Source organism: Tachysurus vachellii, chromosome 15 (assembly GCF_030014155.1).
Source record: "Tachysurus vachellii isolate PV-2020 chromosome 15, HZAU_Pvac_v1, whole genome shotgun sequence".
NCBI classification, from domain to species: Eukaryota; Metazoa; Chordata; class Actinopteri; order Siluriformes; family Bagridae; genus Tachysurus; species Tachysurus vachellii.
This window is the reverse complement of record NC_083474.1, coordinates 23,123,439-23,145,047: the sequence shown is the minus strand read 5'-3', so window position 1 is coordinate 23,145,047 and position 21,609 is coordinate 23,123,439. Positions and strand designations below refer to the sequence as shown.

The following is a 21,609-nucleotide window of genomic DNA, read 5'->3' as shown; positions in this document are numbered from 1 at the left end:
GATGTTGGGTAAATAGAGTTTACATAAACACAACAAAACAACAACAACACAAATCTATAATAACAATAGTTTTGAGATCATTAGACTTTGAGCACAAACCGAGTTCAGACACTTCCGGGTTTCTGGATAAACAATGTGTGCGCGTGAGCAGCTTCTATAGACCCCAACATTCTGCCGGTGTTTAATGACGCGTCTCCTCTCAGCCAATCAGCTCACAGCACGAGCGTCTGCGGAGCCAATCAGCTCACAGCATGAGGAAGTGTGTGATATAAAAGCAGTAGTTTGACTCACACACCTCAGACGACTCTGCTTTATCATTCCGTCTTTTTCTTTATCATTCTGTCTCCTTCTCTATCATTCTGTCTCCTTCTCTTTACGTCTCTTTTCTTTTCTTTCTCTCGTCACAGACAGATCAGCAGTAGAGATGCACGTCCTGAAGTCTGCGCTCGCGCTCGCCTGCTTCGCGCTGTTGCTGGACGAGTGCGCGAGCTCACCGGCGAGTAGATGTGGGGTGAGAAAGTGCGCGCGCGCGCGCACACACACACACGCACATACACACACACACACACACACTCATACACACACTCATACACACACACACACTCTCATACACACACATACATATACACACACACACTCTCATACACACACCCACACACACCGATACACACACAGACAGACACACACACACATAGACACACACACACAGACACACACACACACACACACATACACTCTCATACACACACACACACTCATACACACACTCATACACACACACACACACACTCTCATACACACATACATATACACACACACACTCTCATACACACACCCACACACACCGATACACACACAGACAGACACACACACATACATGTATACACACTCATACACACACATACATATACACACGCATACATATACATACACACACACATACATACACACAGACAGTAAACATTGTACTTATATAATTAAATGCAAAGTGTGTTTGTTTGAATGACGATTGTTTAAAACGTAAAACACCGAAACATCACTTTTATTAACCTCAAATAAAGAATGTGTTTATTTTGGCTGTAAATCACATGATCACTCTGTTGTACAGAAGAAAATCACCTCAGCTTTAATCTGGTCAATTAGTGTCTCATTACTCATTAACAACATTAAACCATGTTTGATCGTGTGAACAGAAGATTTCTGATGTCTCAGATTTCTCCAGGTTCACATTGAGGAAACAACAACATGACAAAACACCAGACCAGAACATTGGGATCAGTCCAGAAGCTCCTGACCATCACTGACCAAACCCTGCTCCTGTCATCTCACTAATGCTCGTGTAGATGAACGGACACTAATCCAAACAGGATGTGATGGTCAGGGGAGCACAAATTTACGGCCTTGATTGTATATTTGACTCAATAGAAGACGGCTCCTGAACGTCAGATTGACGTTAAGTTGAGTTTAAATTACAGAGCTTTCATACTGTGAAACATCAGAGTAGAAGGTACATGGAAGCTCCTGATTGGTCTTCTGCTCTACTCTGTTATCTGCTCCCTTTCTACACAATCTCAGATCGTTCTGATTAATGGTGACCATCGACCATCTCTGCTGCATTGTTCCATGCTTTTCCCACATTTGTTTCCATGCTTGTTCCATAACAGAACATCATTTAATCAGTGAATGAGAAGGTAGGTATGAAACATCAGAACACGTTCCATAGGACTGTTAGTGTAGGATGTGAAGTAAGGTGTGAAGTAAAGTGTTGTAGTGTTTGAGACGGAGCCAGTATTGTAATAACGCATAATAACTAATGGTTATAGTCAATTGTAATGTAATTGTGGTGTGTGTGTGTGTGTAGGTGCTGGGGCAGTGTGTGGAGGTGAACACCAGCAGAATCGCTGATAATGTCAATGTGTCTCTGTATTATGAGTCTCTGTGTCCCGGTTGTCGTGAGTTCCTTGTGATGCAGCTCATGCCGACCTTCATCATGCTGAGTGACATCATGAATATGGATCTCATCCCGTTCGGCAACGCAGAGGTTAAAAACAGCAATTAACACTTACATCAATTAGTTTAACAGGAAAACCCTGATGACCAATCAAAAATCCGGATTTAAAAGCTCTGAATTCTCACTATCACCGGGTCTGTGTGCTGTAGGAGAAGCAGGTTGGAGACAAGTACGAGTTCACCTGTCAGCACGGACCAGACGAGTGTCTGGGCAACATGATCGAGGTGAGACGATAGCATATAATAGCTAGGTCATAGCTCTGTGTGTGTGTGTGTGTGTGTGTGTGTGTGTGTGTGTGTGTGTGGATCACATTAACAGCTGGTCCACAGTATAAATAAATAAATTCCTCTGATTGATGTTTCGTGTGTGTGTTCAGACATGTGTGATGAATAAAGTGCCTGATGCTGCAGTTCCTGTGATTTACTGCATGGAAGCTGCTGACAATGTGGTGAAGGCGGCAGAATCTGTAAGTCTTCACGATCACTGATGATACCTTTTGCTCTGACCTGGGACTGGCCTGGAATTAATGTGAAATAATCCAACATAACTGGGACTGGCCTCAGTCTGACTCACACTAACTTCCTGTAACTCTGACTGGAATCTGTTGCCCAGTCAGATTAGCCTGAAACTGAACATGGAATACAATAATCTGCACTGACCTCAGTCTGACCTGGAGTCTGAGTTGCCTCAAAGAGTTCAGACTTATTTAATCTGGAATAAATGATCCTAACTGATTGGCATCATTCTGACCTGGATTAATATGACCTGGTTTGACCTCATCTTGACTTGGACTAGCATCTTTTGGTCTCGGGCTAGCTTCAGATTTAATCTGGATTAAACTAATTCAGAATCAGGATCAGAAAGATCTTTATTGCCAAGAATGTTTTCACATACGAGGAATTTGTTCTAGTATAGAAGCTCCACAGCGTAAACAGAATGGCATTGACAAGATATGAACACATCATATATAATATAGGCAGTTGTATGTACAGTGGAAAAATTCCAGAGGGGAATCTGACGTAGGCTTATTTAATGTAATCCAGTTGCCCCTGTGTTGACCCTGTGTGAATGGACTAGACACAAGAAATTGCAGATTGGCCTCAGATTTAAAAAGGAACAAATGAACTGGACTTGCACTGGTTTAGGATTAGTCTCAGTCTGACTGCAAGTTAATGTGACCAACACTGGACCTCAGAGATGGGGGACCCGAGTCATATGACGACTCGAGTCAGACTTAAGTCGCAAATTTAAAAATATTATAAAAAGACTCGACTTGACTTTGACTTGACATTCATGACTTGAAACTTACTTGTGACTTGCACATGTGTGACTTACTCCCACCTCCGCTGGACCTAGACAAGCCTCAACTGGAAGCGGACTATCCTGACTTTTATTCTGGAATAAACAAACTTCTCCTTAAACCTGATATATTTGAGATGCGTGTGTCTTCAGTTTGAGCCAGACAAACCTGCATGAATCTGACCTAGACTAATCTGAGTCAGTCCTGGACTAGCTTTAATCCAACTGTCCTCAGTCTGCTCAGCACTGGCAACAACCTGCCCCGACTTGTTGAACCTGACCTAGACCAGTATCACCTACCTGTCTCACCTCTATCTGCCAATCACTGGCTAACAGTAGTGTAGCTTCTTCCTCTTTCAGCCAGCAGAGTTCTTCTTTCTGAGATAAACAGTGTTTCAGTTAAAGGTCATCTGTACTAGCAGTCAGTTCCTCGTCACAGTGTATTGATGGTGTTTTTGTTGGTCCTCAGTGTCTTGCCTTGTTCAGCCCACAAACAAAGTTCAGTGACATCATGGCATGTGTGAACGGTAACGAGGGAAATCAGTTAATGCACCAGAACGCTAAGGAAACCGCAGCTTTACAGCCACCGCATGAATATGTGCCGTGGATCACCATCAACGGAGTGAGAATAATATTTCACCTCATTTAACACATTTATTCAGAAATATTTCGTCTTTAATCATCTTTAACTTCCTGCATCCTGATTTTTATCTGTGTGTTTACAGGAGCACACTGACGAGCTGCAGCAGAAAGCAATGAGCTCGCTCTTTGTACTTGTCTGCAGTCTGTACAAGGTCAGTAATATATATATAAAGAGAGAAAGTTAAGGATTAAAGTTAATTTGTTGCTGGATGGTGAATGTTAATTGCTGAACTGTGGAGTTTATTATGTGTGTGTGTGTGTGTGTGTGTGTGTGTGTGTGTGTATGTGTGTGTGTGCGTTACAGGGTCAGACTCCACCAGCGTGCAAACTCGGACAGAAGGCAACGGCAACAAAGACGAGTTACTGCTGAAGATGTTTTTAAGTCTGACTGTAAAACTGAATCATTTATTGGTTAGATGATGAACATAATGCAGTGTGTTCAGTAATGCTGTCCGAGTGCGAACACTAGAACGTTCAGCTACTGTTCTTTTAATAAAATGATTTGTAAAAGCAACGTCTCCATATCTTTATTATATAAACGAGTTTAATCAGAGGTGAGAGATTGGAAAAAGAAAGTGTGAGAGAGGGAGAGAGAGAGAGAGAGAAATACATTTGTTTAATAAATAATATTTAGTTTTAAAAAATGAAATTATTTTATTATTATTGAGGGAAAACTAGAAAAATGCTGTAAATAAAAAAATGTAAATATAAGAAATAGTGAATACAGGTGAGAAAGGAGAAACACATGAAACTACAGGATGCACAGTAAAAAGAATCACGTAATTTATTTGTGAGTGATCGCGAGCGCGCATGCGCAGAGCTGTAAGGGATTAATAGTGCACTAATAACGCTGAGCTCTTCACACGGAGGCGAGAAACACCGCTAATGACAAAGTAAGGCATAAATATCCTTCTTTACAGAGTAAACTCTTATTCTTATCCGTCAGGAACCTTGTTTATGAGACAGCAAGCGTTTCTCTGTTCTGATTGGCTGAATTTATTCCTCTGCTGATTAGAGTAAAAACAATTACTATTGTTAAAATCGAACTTATGTGGTTTATTATGAACAGGTTAAAGTAAAAGAATATGTATGATACGGGGTAAAGTTCATGTTTACTGTGTGTGTGTGTGTGTGTGGAGGAATAATCTAAATCTGAGTTGATCTGATTAAGGTGACGGATAAAGTGTGTTAAAGTGAGGACACGCTGGACATCTAGACATCATATTAATACTGAACACAGAGAAAACATTTATACATGAAGACAGAGTATGTTCTTATGAAACTACCTTCTGGACTGAATGATACTCAGGATCAAGGAGGCATCACTTGTAGTGTGTAAACTGCACAGAGTAAAGTTCCCATAGTGTTTATTTAACTAGATTTTAGACTATTACACTATTATGAGAGCATTATGACTAAAATAGAATTTCACGTAACTTTATTTTATTTTTTACAAATCATGTTTTTAATACGTTATAAAAACGTTTCTGTCACCATTGTGTACAAAAATGGATTCCGTCATATAATAATACATTTAAAAATAGTTTGGAATAGAAAAGAAGAATTATTACAAATGTTTAACATCAGATCAGAATAAAAGAATACTCAGTGGCTTCAGCGTCACAATTTTCTCTTGCTAATGAGGAATGAAATCTTTAGCATGTTAATGGTAACTAAGTGTACCCTATCCTTATCCTGTACCTTACATCCTGTAAGCTACATCCTGTACCTTACATCCTGTACCCTACATCCTGTACCTTATCTCCTGTACCATATATCCTGTACCCTACATCCTTTACCCTACATCCTATACCCTATATCCTGTACCTTACATCCTGTACCCTACATCCTGTACCTTACATCCTGTACCCTACATCCTGTACCCTACATCCTGTACTTTACATCCTGTACCCTATGTACTGTACCCTACAATTTGTACCCTAATACATCCTGTGCCCTACATCCTGTACCCTACATCCTGTACTTTACATCCTGCACCCTATGTACTGTACCCTACAATTTATACCCTAATACATCCTGTACCCTACATCCTGTACCCTGCATCCTGTACCCTACATCCTGTACCCTGCGTCCTGTACCCTACGTCCTGTACCCTACGTCCTTTACCTTACATCCTGTACCCTACTACATCCTGTACCTTACATCCTGTACCCTACATCCTGTACCCTACATCCTGTACCCTGCGTCCTGTATCCTACGTCCTTTACCTTACATCCTGTACCCTACATCCTGTATCCTATGTCCTGTACCCTACGTCCTTTACCTTACATCCTGTACCCTACATCCTGTACCCTACGTCCTGTACCCTACGTCCTTTACCTTACATCATGTACCCTACATCCTGTACCCTACATCTTGTACCCTACATTCTGTACCCTATGTCCTGTACCCTACGTCTTGTACCCTACTACATCCTGTACCATACATCCTGTACCCTACATCCTGTACTTTACATCCTGTACCCTACGTCTTGTACCCTACTACATCCTGTACCCTACATCCTGTACCTTACATCTTGTACCTTACATCCTGTACCCTACATCCTGTACCCTACATCCTGTACCCTGCGTCCTGTACCCTACGTCCTGTACCCTACGTCCTTTACCTTACATCCTGTACCCTACTACATCCTGTACCTTACATCTTGTACCTTACATCCTGTACCCTACATCCTGTACCCTACATCCTGTACCCTGCGTCCTGTATCCTACGTCCTTTACCTTACATCCTGTACCCTACATCCTGTATCCTACGTCCTGTACCCTACGTCCTTTACCTTACATCCTGTACCCTACATCCTGTACCCTACGTCCTGTACCCTACGTCCTTTACCTTACATCATGTACCCTACATCCTGTACCCTACATCTTGTACCCTACATTCTGTACCCTATGTCCTGTACCCTACGTCTTGTACCCTACTACATCCTGTACCATACATCCTGTACCCTACATCCTGTACCTTACATCCTGTACCATACATCCTGTACCTTACATCCTGTACCCTACATCCTGTACCCTACATCCTGTACCCTACATGACTATCTCTTCTCAAAACACCTCATATAAACACTGAAAGTTCCCTTGCTGTACCTTTGCCGTTGTTTTGTTGTTTCTCTCCCAGATGGCATCAGTTAACGAGCTACATTATGGACACAGAGACTCTGTGGATCAGAACTTTGATTACATGTTCAAGATCCTGATCATTGGGAACAGCAATGTGGGAAAGACCAGCTTCCTGTTCCGCTACGCTGACGACTCATTCACGCCGGCGTTCGTCAGCACAGTTGGCATTGACTTCAAAGTCAAAACCATCTACAGGAATGACAAGAGGATCAAACTGCAGATTTGGGTAGGAGAAGCAGGAGAATGTGTCAGACCTCAGGACAGGCACAGGGATTGCCACATGTCAGGAATTCGTAGCTCTCGTAATTGTAGACTTCAGAATTGGAGTAGAAACTTGTAGACTTCAAGTGTGTGTATATGTGTGTGTGTGTGTGTAGGACACAGCCGGTCAGGAGCGATACAGGACGATCACTACAGCGTATTACAGAGGAGCAATGGGCTTCATCCTGATGTATGACATCACTAATGAGGAGTCATTCAGCGCTGTTCAGGACTGGTACACACACAAACACACACACAAACACACACACACACACACACACACACACACACACACACACATACACACACACAGACGGTTTTAGATTTAACAGTTCTTTATGCAAACACTGTTATATTGGATAATACAATAAAAGTTAAATAACAGGAAAATAAATCCCTTTTTTAATGTGTGTGTGTGTGTGTGTGTGTGTGTGTGTGTGTGTGTGTGTGTGTGTGTTCAGGTCCACTCAGATTAAGACGTACTCCTGGGAAAATTCTCAGGTGCTGTTAGTGGGAAATAAGTGTGATCTGGAGGAGGTGAGAGTAATCACTGTGAACAGGGGGAGAGAACTGTCACAGCAACTCGGTCAGTTACACACACACACACACACACACACACACACACACACACACACACACACACACACACACACACACACACATTGTGAATTGAGCAGAGCAAAAAGAAACCTCTGACAACCAGACATACAATCTGATATACACAAAGGTTAGTATGGTGCTCTGACATTTGACCGTGTGTGTGTGTGTTGCAGGTTTGGGTTTTTTAGAAACAAGTGCGAAGGCAAATGTGAATGTGAAGCAGACGTTCGAGTGTTTAGTCGATTTAATCTGTGAGAGAATGAAGGATAATCCAGACGCAATGACGAACAGCAGCAATCCTCAAGGGGCAGATCTGAACAAACAACCACAACGATCACACAAAGACTGTGCATGCTGAACACACACACACACACACACAAACACAAATGTATAAGATGACATATTTGAATCAAATCCCAATTTTTATTAAATGTCAACAGAAAAAGCTGCAATTTAATTCAATTCTATTTTTGTTGGTAAATAACATTAGACACCATACGTTTAATGTGAGTTTAAACTTAAATGGGAGATTTTATTTATTAAAGGAGTTTATTATAGTTTCAAAACTGTCGAAAAAGAGCCAAGAAAATGTACATGATTTAAACAGATCTGTATCTTTTTATTTATTTATTTATTTGCATGTTGTTGTCTGTAACTATGTGTGAAGTAGAAATCAATATTAATATTCAATATTAAGTGACAAATCAAAAGTATAATTATAGACAGATGTATAAATATAAATATAAAACCTTTAAGTAAAGATTCTGCTGTAATGTGATTTGTAAAGTTATTTTTCCTCATCAGGAATAAATATGTTTAACAAATAATCGAATGTGGATGAGTTCAATTATTTCAAACAACAAGAAAAAAACATTAACAAACACTAGTTATTATCAAACGTGGAGCTTACTGCACATGCGCAGAAGCCGGCTGCAGTACATCGAGGAGTCGCCAGAGGGCGAGAGAGACATATATATATATATATATATACGTCTATTGTACATAAAATATAATTTTAAGTATAATTTTGAGATTATTTATTTGTATTTATTAACAATTCTATTTATTAGTGTTAACATGTTTGTATAAAAATAGTTTTTATGCAAATATACATTTTTATAAATGTAAATATATCAATTATGCAACTTACCAATTCTCTATAACTAACTAATTATTCAACAAAAAAAAACAAAATAAGTTGTATTATTATTATTACGTGTTCATAATAATAATAATAATAATAATAATAATAATAATAATAATAATTATTATTATTATTATTATTATTATTATTAGTAGTAGTAGTAGTAGTAGTAATACAGGGCCATATCCTAATGTATGAATTTAATACATTTATCAAATATTCATAAGATATTGGTATTGATTGAATACATTTGTGGCTTAAATGACAAAATATTAAAATAAAATAAAAATCAATCCTGATATACGAATATAATATTTATATTACAGAGATTTTAATGGGTAAATGGTGTGATGTGAGGCTGCAATGGCGCGTCTCGCCGCCAGGTGTCAGTAAATCCCCTCTAAATCCCCTGTGTATTCCGCATTAATACCCCACACTCTTCATCTGTCCCGCACGTGTTTTTTCTGCGCGCGTGCAGGACAGAGCTCCCGTTTAAACCCCGGGTTTGTTTTAGTTCACATCAGTTACCGGCTGTAATGCACGAAACAAATCGCGTTTATTTGCGCATTAATGGAGGCGTGTCAGAGATCACGTGACCTTTAAAGGTCGTCGCTATAAATCGGCTTATAGTGCGCACGCAGTTACACACACACACACACACACACGCAGTGGGGATCAGAATCTGGACTAACATGACAGGTAGGAAACACACACACACACACACACACACACACACACACACACACACACACACACACACACATATATACATACACACACACATATATACACACACATATACACACACACACTTACACACACACACACACACAAATACACACACAAACTTATACACACACACATATACACACACATACACATATACACACACACATAAATACACACATAAATATACACACACACATACTTATACACACACATATACACACAGACACATACATACACCACACGCTGCGTCCACAAAACCAACAGCATTGTGGATGACCCCACACACCCCTCACACACACTCATCACCCCAAACACCCCTCACACACACTCATCACCCCAAACACCCCTCACACACACTCATCACCCCACACACCCCTCACACACACTCATCACCCCACACACCCCTCACACACACTCATCACCCCACACACCCCTCACACACACTCATCACCCCACACACCCCTCACACACACTCATCACCCCACACACCCCTCACACACACTCATCACCCCACACACCCCTCACACACACTCATCACCCCACACACCCCTCACACACACTATTCACTCTCCTGCCTTCTGGCAAAAGGTACCGAAGCATTCGGGCCTCACAACCAGACTGTGTAACAGTTTCCTCCCACAAGCCATCAGACTTCTCAATAACTGAACTGAACTGTACTGAGCACAACACACACACACACACACACACACACACACACACACACACACACACACACACACACCTCATCTGTATGGACTGCACAGACCTACACCAAATACACACACTTCCAATATACATCCATCAAACTGTTTACGTGCTGTTTTGCACTCTTTTTTACTTCTTTGCTCTTCGCACACACTGTCTAATCATTTCAGTCGTTTTGCACACACTGTAAGAAACTGACCTGCTGCTAACACACTGTGTTCATTCTAGTATCACTGCACACAATATTGTCTGAACATACAATATTTACACTGGTGCTGTTTCTGTTTATTCTCTTTTGTGTATTGTCTTGTAACTTTTAGTCTGCACTGTCTTTTGTCCTGCACTGTCTTGTCTGTCTTGTCTGTCTTGTTTGTCTTGTCCTGCACTGTGTACACCAGGTTACACAGATACACTTTATGTGTCTAGGACTAACTTACTAAGTCCTTATAGCTATGAATACTGTGTACTGCAACAGCTATATATGGTTGTAATAACAATAAAAGCTTCTTGACTTGACTTGATATACATACACACATATACACACACACATATACACATATATACACACATATACACACACATACACACACATATATACACACATATACACATACATCACACACACAAGCACATACATCACACACTTACACACACACATACATCACACACACATACACACACACACTTACAGACACACACACATACACACATACACACACTCACAGACACACACTTACATATACACATACACACACTCACACTTATTTACACACAGACACACACACACACAGCTTCTGTTGTATGCTTCCTGTAGATTGTCACGCACGTTGTTTTCACTTATCGTATAAAACACATCTATAAACCGAGTAAAGTAACGGTGAATAAACTTGTGTGTGTGTGTGTGTGTGTGTGTGTCTACAGATCAAGCATTTGTCACACTCGCTACAAATGACAGCTATGCTAAAGGAGCGATGGTGCTTGGTGTTTGTTTGAGGAATCACAAAACATCTCGTAAACTCACCATACTGATCGGAGATGACATTTCACAACCCTGCAGGTACACACACACACAGACACACACACACGTACACACACACTTGGTTCTCGTTAAGCAAACTGGATAAAAAACTATTTATTCATAAATCAGTCACAGGAATTTTAAGTTTGTGTAAATTTCCATAAAAGGAGACTTGTTAATGTGAACTGATCGTCTTCAGTCTTTTCACTGTGGATGAGTTCCTGTGATTTTATACACACACTCCTTTACACTGACAAGTTCAAATTACTTCTTTAGTTCATGTTAATTAAACATCAGTTTAGAAACATTTAAGGAAATTAGCATTTATATTACTGAGCTGATAGAAAATCCAAAACAAATTCATAAATGAAGAAAAAAAACTAAATCTAGCTGTTTAATTAGGACTAAAGTAATGAAGTAATTAGGACTAAAGTAATTAAGTAATAAAGTAACTAACTTTTAAAGGAGGAGTTAGTGTATGTCATTTGGAGCTGATGCACTGCAGTGGCTGAGCTGCTATACTGTAAGCTACAGCACACGCTGCCCCTAGGAGGCGCTGTTTCACATTTCAATCACCAGTTTGTCTTCTACATCTCACTGTGGGCTACAATCAGCAGTGCTGTGAAGACGTTTAAAAGTAAATATATACATATATACAGACAGATGGCATTCATCAACATAAACATGTGAATATGGGAAAAGACCAACAACAAAAAATATACAAATAAATAACATTTATATGCAACTTTACTAAAAGAAGAGTTCTGATTGTTATCATTTAAAAACGTGGTGAAGGAGTTTCCATTGTCACTGCTGTGTTACATCCAGAGGTGAAGCTGCAACTTTAAAATAATCAGGTGTGTGTGTGTGTGTGTGTGTGTGTGTGTGTGTGTGTGTGTGTGTGCGCGCGTGTGTGTGCCTGTGTGTGTGCGCGCGTGTGTGTGTGTGTGTGTGTGTGTGTTGAAGGTCAGTCCTCAGTCAGATATTTGATGAGGTGTGTGAGGTGAGTGTGTTGGACAGTGGAGATGTGACTCGGTTGGCGATGATGAAGAGACCTGAGCTCGGTGTCACCTTCACTAAGCTGCACTGCTGGAACCTCACACATTATTCAAAGTGTGTGTTTATGGATGCAGACACACTGGTGAGAGATCAATAATAATAATAATAATAATAATAATAATAAAACATGTAAAGAATAAAACAACATATAAGGCTGGTTCAGGAAGCACCTCATGTTAGTATAATGCAGTAATGATGTGTATGTTTTATCATTCAGGTTCTGTGTAACATTGACGAGCTGTTCGAGCGTGACGAGCTCTCGGCTGCCCCTGACCCTGGCTGGCCCGACTGCTTTAACTCCGGAGTGTTTGTGTTTCAGCCGTCGAAGGAAACATACACCGAGTTACTGAACTCCTGCATGCAGCACGGCAGCTTTGATGGTGAGATGTTCACACAGTTAGCGGTTAGAAAGATGGAAAGATTTTAATTATTTATTAAAAAGTGTTACGATACATTAACATTTGATTAAAAAAAGAAACAGTCACTTAATAAATATAAAGCTGTGTGTGAGGAGTAACAGGAGGACCACTGTTAGAGTAACTCACTATCTGTATTCAGATTTAAACCAGAAGTGGGCGTGGCCTAAACTTAAAGGAGACAGGGCAGTGAGGTGAGACAGGGCAGTGAGGTGAGACAGGGCAGTGAGGTGAGACAAGGCAGTGAGGTGAGACAAGGCAGTGAGGTGAGACAGGGCAGTGAGGTGAGACAGGGCAGTGAGGTGAGACAAGGCAGTGAGGTGAGACAGGGCAGTGAGGTGAGACAGGGCAGTGAGGTGAGACAGGGCAGTGAGGTGAGACAGGGCAGTGAGGTGAGACAAGGCAGTGAGGTGAGACAGGGCAGTGAGGTGAGACAAGGCAGTGAGGTGAGACGGATCTAGTTCACTAACAGCTGTTTTGTATTTTGGGAAAACTAAGCTGAGTGATTAAGTGCTGCTCTACTGCACTCACATGTGTTCAGTCAACATGTAAACATCATCATCATCATCATCATCACCATGGAAACCAAATCACCTGACCGACGACCGCATATGCTACTGTATTACTGTGTTTATTACAGAGTATAACCCCTCAAACGTCACCTTCACCTTTGTGTTGTAACAGATCACTCTGTTCTTTATTCTCCTCCTTCTGCTTTCTCTGTTTCTTCTTTGTTTATTTTTCTGTTTATATAAAACTTCTTAACGCTGTTTCTTTCTGAGTTTCTCTCTTTGTTTCTTTTCCATTCTGAATTAGTTTCTTTTATTCTTTCTTTGTTCTTTCTAACTTTTCTTTTCTGCATTTCTTCTTTCTGTCTGGATCGTTATTATTATTATTATTGGATTGTTTTATACAGCAGAATGATAAGGTTCAGTTATTAAACAGAGACACACTGAAGGTTCACTGGTGTGGTGTAATAAACTGCACACCACAACATTGTAGCTGCCGTCTGCTATAATTGTAAGAAGCTATTTTTATCCATATCCTGTAGCTGTGTGTGTGTCCTTCTTGCCCTTTCAGAGTTATTTCTGCCCCTCACTTTGGAAAACAGCTCACCCTGCTGCCCTACTTCAGATTTTATTTATTTCTTTAGTTTTGCAAAGTCAGTAAAGTTCATTTAACAATTCCTAACATTAAACCTAATTAGTAATTAATTAAAGTAGTAATTAATTAGTTAAATACTGTTTGGGGGTGTGGTCTGTTTGGGCATGACCTGTTTGGGGGCGTGGTCTGTTTGGGCATGACCTGTTTGGGGGCGTGGTCTGTTTGGGCATGACCTGTTTGGGGGCGTGGTCTGTTTGGGCGTGTGGAAAGTCACTATCCCAGGAATATGAACGCTAACACACGATCCCTCTCAGACACATTAGCAGTGTATAACAGAAGAAAAGCGATATCTTTTCCTCCTACACGACCTCACAGACATGTGATTGGATAGTGTGACACTGATTGACAGGGGAGACAGAGTATGCCCCTCCCACTCAGAGAGCACGCCCAGTGCCAACCTCTTACACGAATCCATTCATCCGTATGTTGTAACGGCTTTTTTATATCTAGCAAATTTAGCAGTTACGACAGAAAATAGAAATCGTTTAACGTGTGTGTGTGTGTGTGTGTGTGTGTGTGTGTGTGTGTGTGTGTGTAGGTGGGGATCAAGGTGTGTTAAACAACTATTTCAGTGACTGGGCTACAGCTGATATCGCCAAACACCTTCCTTTCATCTATAATCTAAGCAGTGTCTCCATCTACACCTACCTACCAGCTTTCAAACAGTGAGTACACACACACACACACACACACACATATACTGCAAGAACATTAGCTTCTCAAATAGGGAACTTGTTTCAGACTGTGATTTGGGACGTGTCTCTGAGTGCAGTGCTGCTTAGATGTTCATTAGTGTTCAGCGCACTTTGTACAAGGTGAAGCTGTACGGGAGAGTGATGCGAAAGAAGCCTTTTCTGCACACACGCCACAAAAGGAGTCGCAAACGCACATTTGGACGAGCCGGCTTCATTTTGGAATAAGGTGCCGTGGTGTGATGAAACAAAGATTGAGTTATATGGTCATAACAAGGGGCGTTATGTATGGGGGCAAAAGAACGCAGCATTACAGGAAAAAACAGTTGCTACCCACAGTAAAGTTTGGTGGAGGTTCCATCATGCTGTGGGGCTGTGTGGCCAGTGCTGGTACTGGGAATCTGGTTAAAGTTGAGGGTCGCATGGATTCCACTCAATATCAGCAGGTTCTTGAGAATAATGTTGAGGAATCAGTCACAAAGTTGAAGTTACCCCGGGACTGGATATTTCAACAAGACAACGACCCAAAACACTGCTCAAAATCTACTGGGGCATTTCTGCAGAGGAACAAGTACAATGTTCTGGAATGTTCTGCCATCCCAGTCCCCAGACCTGAACATCACCGAACATCTGTGGGGTGATTTGAAGCGGGCTGTCCAGCTCGGCAACCATCAAACCTAACTGAGCTGGAGATGTTTTGTAAGAAGGAACAGTCCAAAATTCATTTATACAGCCTCATTACAGGCTATAGGAAGCTTCTAGAGGCTGTTATTTCTGCTAAAGGAGGCTCCACTAAATACTGTATTGATGTGATTTTTCTGTTCGTTTTGATGCATATTGTGCATTTTCTGTTAATCCAATAAACCTCATTTCACTACTGAAATATTACTTTAGTGTCCTTCAGTTATTTGACAAATCAAAATAAAATTGCTGATCCAAACACCCAAATATTTATAAATGAAAATCATGGAAATTGTCAAGGGGTTCCTAAACTTTTGCATACGACTGTAACTGTTCTCATTAACACCCAGTGAACAGGAGGTTTGTTTTCACTACAATAATGATCACAGTCGCAACCCCTCCCCCAAACTCCGCCCTGTTTCAGTAACCCCGGCCCCTTTGCCTTGACTTGATGTGTTTTTCCCACTACATCAGGAATAAAACACTTTAGTGTTTCCTGATTCAGGAAAATAACCCTGGTTCAGAAGATGCAGCCAACGTCGATTATTTTCTTATAACCGCACGCCCCCTAGTGTTGTACAGAGAGTTGTACGTGTCTTGTCATTGTCTTGTCCTGAACATGTGGAGAACTTAAAGTTCCATCTTCACCTCTGACTGATACAAAGATACAAAACACTGACACTGGAGACTCCTTCCACACATTACACACATTTTAACCCTTTTTACACGTCCCTGTGAACGAGCTGTTACTATAGAAACGACAGTCGCATTAGTGTAAACCTGTGCTGTGTTTTGTGGTTCGTCTGTGTAGGTTTGGCCACAATGCTAAAGTGATCCACTTCCTGGGTGAGAAGAAGCCGTGGGATTACCAGCTCGGTGATGATGAAGAGTGCAGCAGTGAGAAAGTTTCTTCGTCTCTGCACCCTGATTTCGTTCAGCAGTGGTGGTGTGTGTTTAAGTCGTCAGTACTTCCGTTACTGTTGAAGGAGCACACACACACACCCCCGCTCTCGGACATGCCCAGCGTGAAGGTAACGCTCTCCGGCACTGCGTTTTTCATTACGCCAGATTTGATAGCGAATTTGTCATGATATGTTTTCATGTAACAGAATACAAAAAAAGCTATAAAAAAATTTACATTTTTATTGAGTAATTTTTCAACAAAGATTATTCAGTTACAGGAAAAATCCAGTGTCACGACTAAGTGAATATTTCTGTAACAGACACACAGTTAGTAAATGATTTATTAATGGTTTTGTCATGTTCTTGTTGGTAAACAGCTCGTGATTGTGATTTTCTGTCCATTCTATACCGTTAAACTTTCATCAAACTCCCTCTGTGTTCTCATCTCAGAAACAGGAGACTTGTTAAAGTTCAGCTGTTAAAGTGCACTAGATGTACACTAGACATTCACGGAATTCAAATCCATCTGTTTAGTACGCAGCAGATCCATGAATCCAGCTCATTGTTTGTGTGTGAGAGAGAATGACGTGGTTCCTGGTGGCACAAAGTATAAGAAACATCTTCTATTTTTTGCACTTCAGGTCTTCGGTTCTATTTGCAGAACAGACATCCTCACTGAGTGTCCTGAATGAATCCGTCCATGGTTTCGTCTTATTTTCTCATTTTTTTCCCCCTCATTTTGGTGAGAAATATGGAAATCACGCAGGCTTCATTGTGCGATCCCTCATGTAGCACATGAGCCTCACATATGAGCCGTGTAGTGCGTTCACTAGAAAGTAGAAGAAAGAAGAAATTTGGCATTCACTTAAAGGTGGGGTCTCCGATTTTTGAAAGCCAATGTTGACATATAAAATCAACAAAACAAACACGCCCCTAACCCAAATGGGTCCCACCCCTGTATTGATAGCTCCGCCCCACACATACATACGTAACCCAGGCAACTAATGGAAAGAAATGTGTCTTTATCATAGCTGAAGGGAAGAACAATACGATTGTAGATAAACAAACAAGCAAAAATGACACACAAGCATAATCATGTAAAGGACAAAGACATATATTAGTTCTGTGTAACAAAGCAAAACCAACGTTACTCACCTATCGAGAAGGAAAAAAGCGCCTCGGCGTCTTAAGTAAAGTTGGTCACATATTCACAGATTGGAGTTTCCCGAGTCAATAACTCCTGAGCTAAACACTGTTACTACACAAAACACGGTTGTAGCTGCGTCTCTACATTACTACGATATAAAAGAGGTGTTATTTGTGTAGTAACAGCGTTTAGCTCAGGAGTTATTGACTCAGGAAACTCCAATCTGTGAATATGTGACCAACTTCCTGCTCCTTCAGTTCTCTCCAGCGCTGGAAAGCTGATCCTATATTAACACGTCCTACTTCTTACCTTATCGTAAGTCTTTCTTCTCTTTCTTTCTTTGTTTTTATCTTCCATGTCAATGTTAAAACCGCTTTCTGCTAATGTCACACATGCGCACTGAACACTCTCTCCGCCCATATTGACAAGACACGCCCCTTTCTGCTCATTGGCTACACGTTTGTTTTGTTTTTTGTTTTGATTTTTGTTTATTATTCGGCCCAACTCAGTTTTCTGAAGCATTTCTCAAAAATCGGAGACCCCACCTTTAAGAAAGAAAAGGTTTAATAAACACAGGAGCAGGAAATAAAAATAACACCAGAGCAAACCAGAGAAACCGAGAACTAGGAAACATGAAGGAGAGATGACTCAGTAAAGAAGATATAGTAGGGAATCTGGGAGACTGTAAACTAGTTAAAGTAAGAAATAGAACAGTAGGAGAGAGAGAGAGAGAAACTGAAAAAACACAGAGAAGAAGAAAAGATGAGTAGAAAAGTGAAACTAAGAACATAAAATAAGCAGGAATTTTACAGGAATGTGACAGTGTGGAAACCACAGAAAGTGTTCAGTCAGTCATTATCTTTAGTGTCTTACACTGCTGTGTGTGTGTGTGTGTGTGTGTCCACATCTCAGCAGAAGAGTGTGTATGTGGAGGCAGCCCGGGTGGAGAAGTGTGTTGATCCACCGGCTCCTCAAACCTCCTCACAGGACAGGAAGCAGAAGTGGGAGCAGGGAGACGCTGATTATCTCGGAGAAGATTCGTTTGAACACATCGAGAGAAAACTTGATTCCTTCCTCATGTGAACAACACACACACACAACACACACACACACACACAACACACACACACACAGAGGGGATTATATTTGCTTCAAAAGTAGGGATGCATCAATACTCTAACATCTGATAACATACACTAACATACTTTAACCAGTTGTAATACCAAGTGATACCATGTGACCTTCATGCTAATGAACAGACAACAGGAAGTGACAGCGATCTGGAGCTTTTCACAGATTTCCATCTTTCATTAAATTCAGCATGAGGAGTTCATCACCAAGTGAGAAAAAGTGACTACAGTCAACCCAAGCTAAGTGAAAAGAATAGCTCACTGCTAGCTAGCTAATCAATCTAATATAGCTAGCTAACTAATGTAGCTAGCTAATCAATCTAATATAGCTAGCTAATTAATGTAGCTAGCAAATCAATCTAATATAGCTAGCTAATTAATGTAGCTAGCAAATCAATCTAATATAGCTAGCTAATTAATGTAGCTGGCTAATCAATCTAATATAGCTAGCTAACTAATGTAGCTGGCTAATCAATCTAATATAGCTAGCTAATTAATGTAGCTGGCTAATCAATCTAATATAGCTAGCTAGCTAATGTAGGTAGCTAATCAATCTAATATAGCTAGCTAACTAATGTAGCTAGCTAATCAATCTAATATAGCTAGCTAATTAATGTAGCTAGCAAATCAATCTAATATAGCTAGCTAACCAATGTAGCTGGCTAATCAATCTAATATAGCTAGCTAATTAATGTAGCTAGCTAATCAATCTAATATAGCTAGCTAATTAATGTAGCTAGCAAATCAATCTAATATAGCTAGCTAACCAATGTAGCTGGCTAATCAATCTAATATAGCTAGCTAATTAATGTAGCTAGCAAATCAATCTAATATAGCTAGCTAACCAATGTAGCTGCCTAAGCAATCTAATATAGCTAGTTAACTAATGTAGCTGGCTAATCAATCTAATATAGCTAGCTAATTAATGTAGCTAGCTAATCAATCTAATATAGCTAGCTAACTAATGTAGCTAGCTAATCAATCTAATATAGATAGCTGGCTAATGTAGCTGGCTAATCAATCTAATATAGCTAGCTAACTAATGTAGCTAGCTAATCAATCTAATATAGATAGCTGGCTAATGTAGCTGGCTAATCAATCTAATATAGATAGCTAACTAATGTAGCTGGCTAATCAATCTAATATAGCTAGCTAATTAATGTAGCTAGCTAATCAATCTAATATAGCTAGCTAACTAATGTAGCTAGCTAATCAATCTAATATAGCTAGCTAACTAATGTAGCTAGCTAATCAATCAATCTAATATAGCTAGCTAACTAATGTAGCTAGCTAATCAATCAATCTAATATAGCTAGCTAACTAATGTAGCTAGCTAATCAATCTAATATAGCTAGCTAACTAATGTAGCTAGCTAATCAATCAATCTAATATAGCTAGCTAACTAATGTAGCTAGCTAATGTAGCTGGCTAATCAATCTAATATAGCTAGCTAACTAATGTAGCTGGCTGAGCACTTGAACAAACGAAATCTTCAGTAACTGGAGAAACATGGAGCTAAGTACGGTGTCTGACTAACAGCGTTTATGTTACTCAGTTGTTTAACAGTATTGATACTGGAGTATTAATACTACTATGCATCAATGTGAGTATTAATGCTATGCTGCATCTCTAATCATACGTATTAAATGTATTTTTTTAACTGGACAAACGACCTCAGAAGCCAAACATGGTGTAAGTCTTCAGAAATCACCTTTACGCTCACCTTCTGGTCTTAAGATGGAGCGTTCAGATACGATCCTCTGAAGTGGGTGAGGTTTACGCAGCATGGTCTCTGTTGGCTAATTATGATGCTGACGTGTGACTCAATAAACAGATAATGAAAACAACAAGACAAATAATACACTGTATTGATGCTAATGGACTAACATGGCAACTGAGGGCAGCTTGTCTCTGCCTTTCTGAGCTGTAGGTTTAAAAAACACAACAATGTGTATCATTTTTCACAGACGCTGTTGGGTAAATTAGCATGCTAGCATCAGAACACAGTCCAACACGTCATTGTTGATAATACACTAATACCTCTTTTATTTTATTTTTTTACATACAAACCAACGATGCCTTCATGTTCTTTTAAATATCCATTCAAATCATAATTACTGTGAGCTTTAGAAACACATGACTGACTTTTACGTTTTATTGTGGTGGAGAAAAGGACTAGCGAAATGTAGTTTCTTTTTGAGTTCATTGGTTTGGAGCTGAAGCTAAATAGCTGCAAATAAATAAATAGCTAACTTCAATGGAAACGTTTGTAAATAAACTACTTAATAAAATATTAGATTAATTAAAATTAATTAAATTAAAAGCTCAGATACACAGGAGTGTAATGTGGAAGGGATCCTGAATGATCCAGAGCAGATCTTCTCAGCTGGATCCGCTATCATCACCACTGTTAGCATGCATTAGTGAAATTAGTATTTAATTCTTTAAAATGACTGATGGTTGTATAAATACCTCTGTACTGTCACTCTGACAGGGAACTGTATCTGAAATAAAGACATCATTAAAGAATTTCTCTCTCTCTCTCTCTCTCTCTCTCTCTCTCTCTTTTTGTTAGCGAAGTTAGCAGTTGGCATCATCTTCAGCTTTTAGAATTCTTATTAATATCATTAGTATTTCCAACAGTCCTTTATTCATCATTGCATTCGTAATTGAATTATAATACAAATAAAATATTTACACAATATTTTTTTAAAGAGTATTACATTTGACATTATTAATGAATATTTTATTCATATTCAAAAGTCTCTCCTGAATCACACCCCAGCTTTACACGTCACTTTCCGCTTTAAAGGAGTGTGTACAAGACATTTACAGTTAATGAACTAAAACGGAATGAAACAC

General features: G+C 39.9%; 3 protein-coding genes across 4 annotated transcripts; all 3 read left to right on the top strand.

Moving 5' to 3' along the window:
* The first annotated feature begins 286 nt into the window (after positions 1-286).
* Positions 287-4,462, top strand: LOC132858204 (gamma-interferon-inducible lysosomal thiol reductase-like). Its single transcript, XM_060888443.1, has 7 exons — positions 287-511; positions 1,862-2,041; positions 2,161-2,235; positions 2,388-2,477; positions 3,780-3,932; positions 4,036-4,104; positions 4,257-4,462. Exons 1-7 carry the CDS (start codon positions 425-427, stop codon positions 4,320-4,322), a joined length of 720 nt encoding a protein of 239 aa, XP_060744426.1. The 5' UTR covers positions 287-424; the 3' UTR covers positions 4,323-4,462.
* A 305-nt stretch (positions 4,463-4,767) lies between these two features.
* LOC132858049 (ras-related protein Rab-3A-like) lies at positions 4,768-8,538 on the top strand. Its single transcript, XM_060888220.1, has 5 exons — positions 4,768-4,845; positions 7,097-7,324; positions 7,476-7,594; positions 7,821-7,945; positions 8,133-8,538. Exons 2-5 carry the CDS (start codon positions 7,097-7,099, stop codon positions 8,315-8,317), a joined length of 657 nt encoding a protein of 218 aa, XP_060744203.1. The 5' UTR covers positions 4,768-4,845; the 3' UTR covers positions 8,318-8,538.
* A 1,009-nt stretch (positions 8,539-9,547) lies between these two features.
* gyg1a (glycogenin 1a) lies at positions 9,548-19,326 on the top strand. 2 transcript variants are annotated; one of them, XM_060888136.1, is made up of 7 exons: positions 9,548-9,802; positions 11,459-11,594; positions 12,522-12,696; positions 12,832-12,994; positions 14,733-14,859; positions 16,379-16,598; positions 18,533-19,326. In XM_060888136.1, exons 1-7 carry the CDS (start codon positions 9,796-9,798, stop codon positions 18,698-18,700), a joined length of 996 nt encoding a protein of 331 aa, XP_060744119.1. In that variant the 5' UTR covers positions 9,548-9,795; the 3' UTR covers positions 18,701-19,326. The 2 variants fall into 2 exon arrangements, with proteins under 2 accessions (XP_060744119.1, XP_060744117.1); XM_060888134.1 differs by having other exon boundaries at positions 18,530-19,325.
* Positions 19,327-21,609: the final 2,283 nt, after the last annotated feature.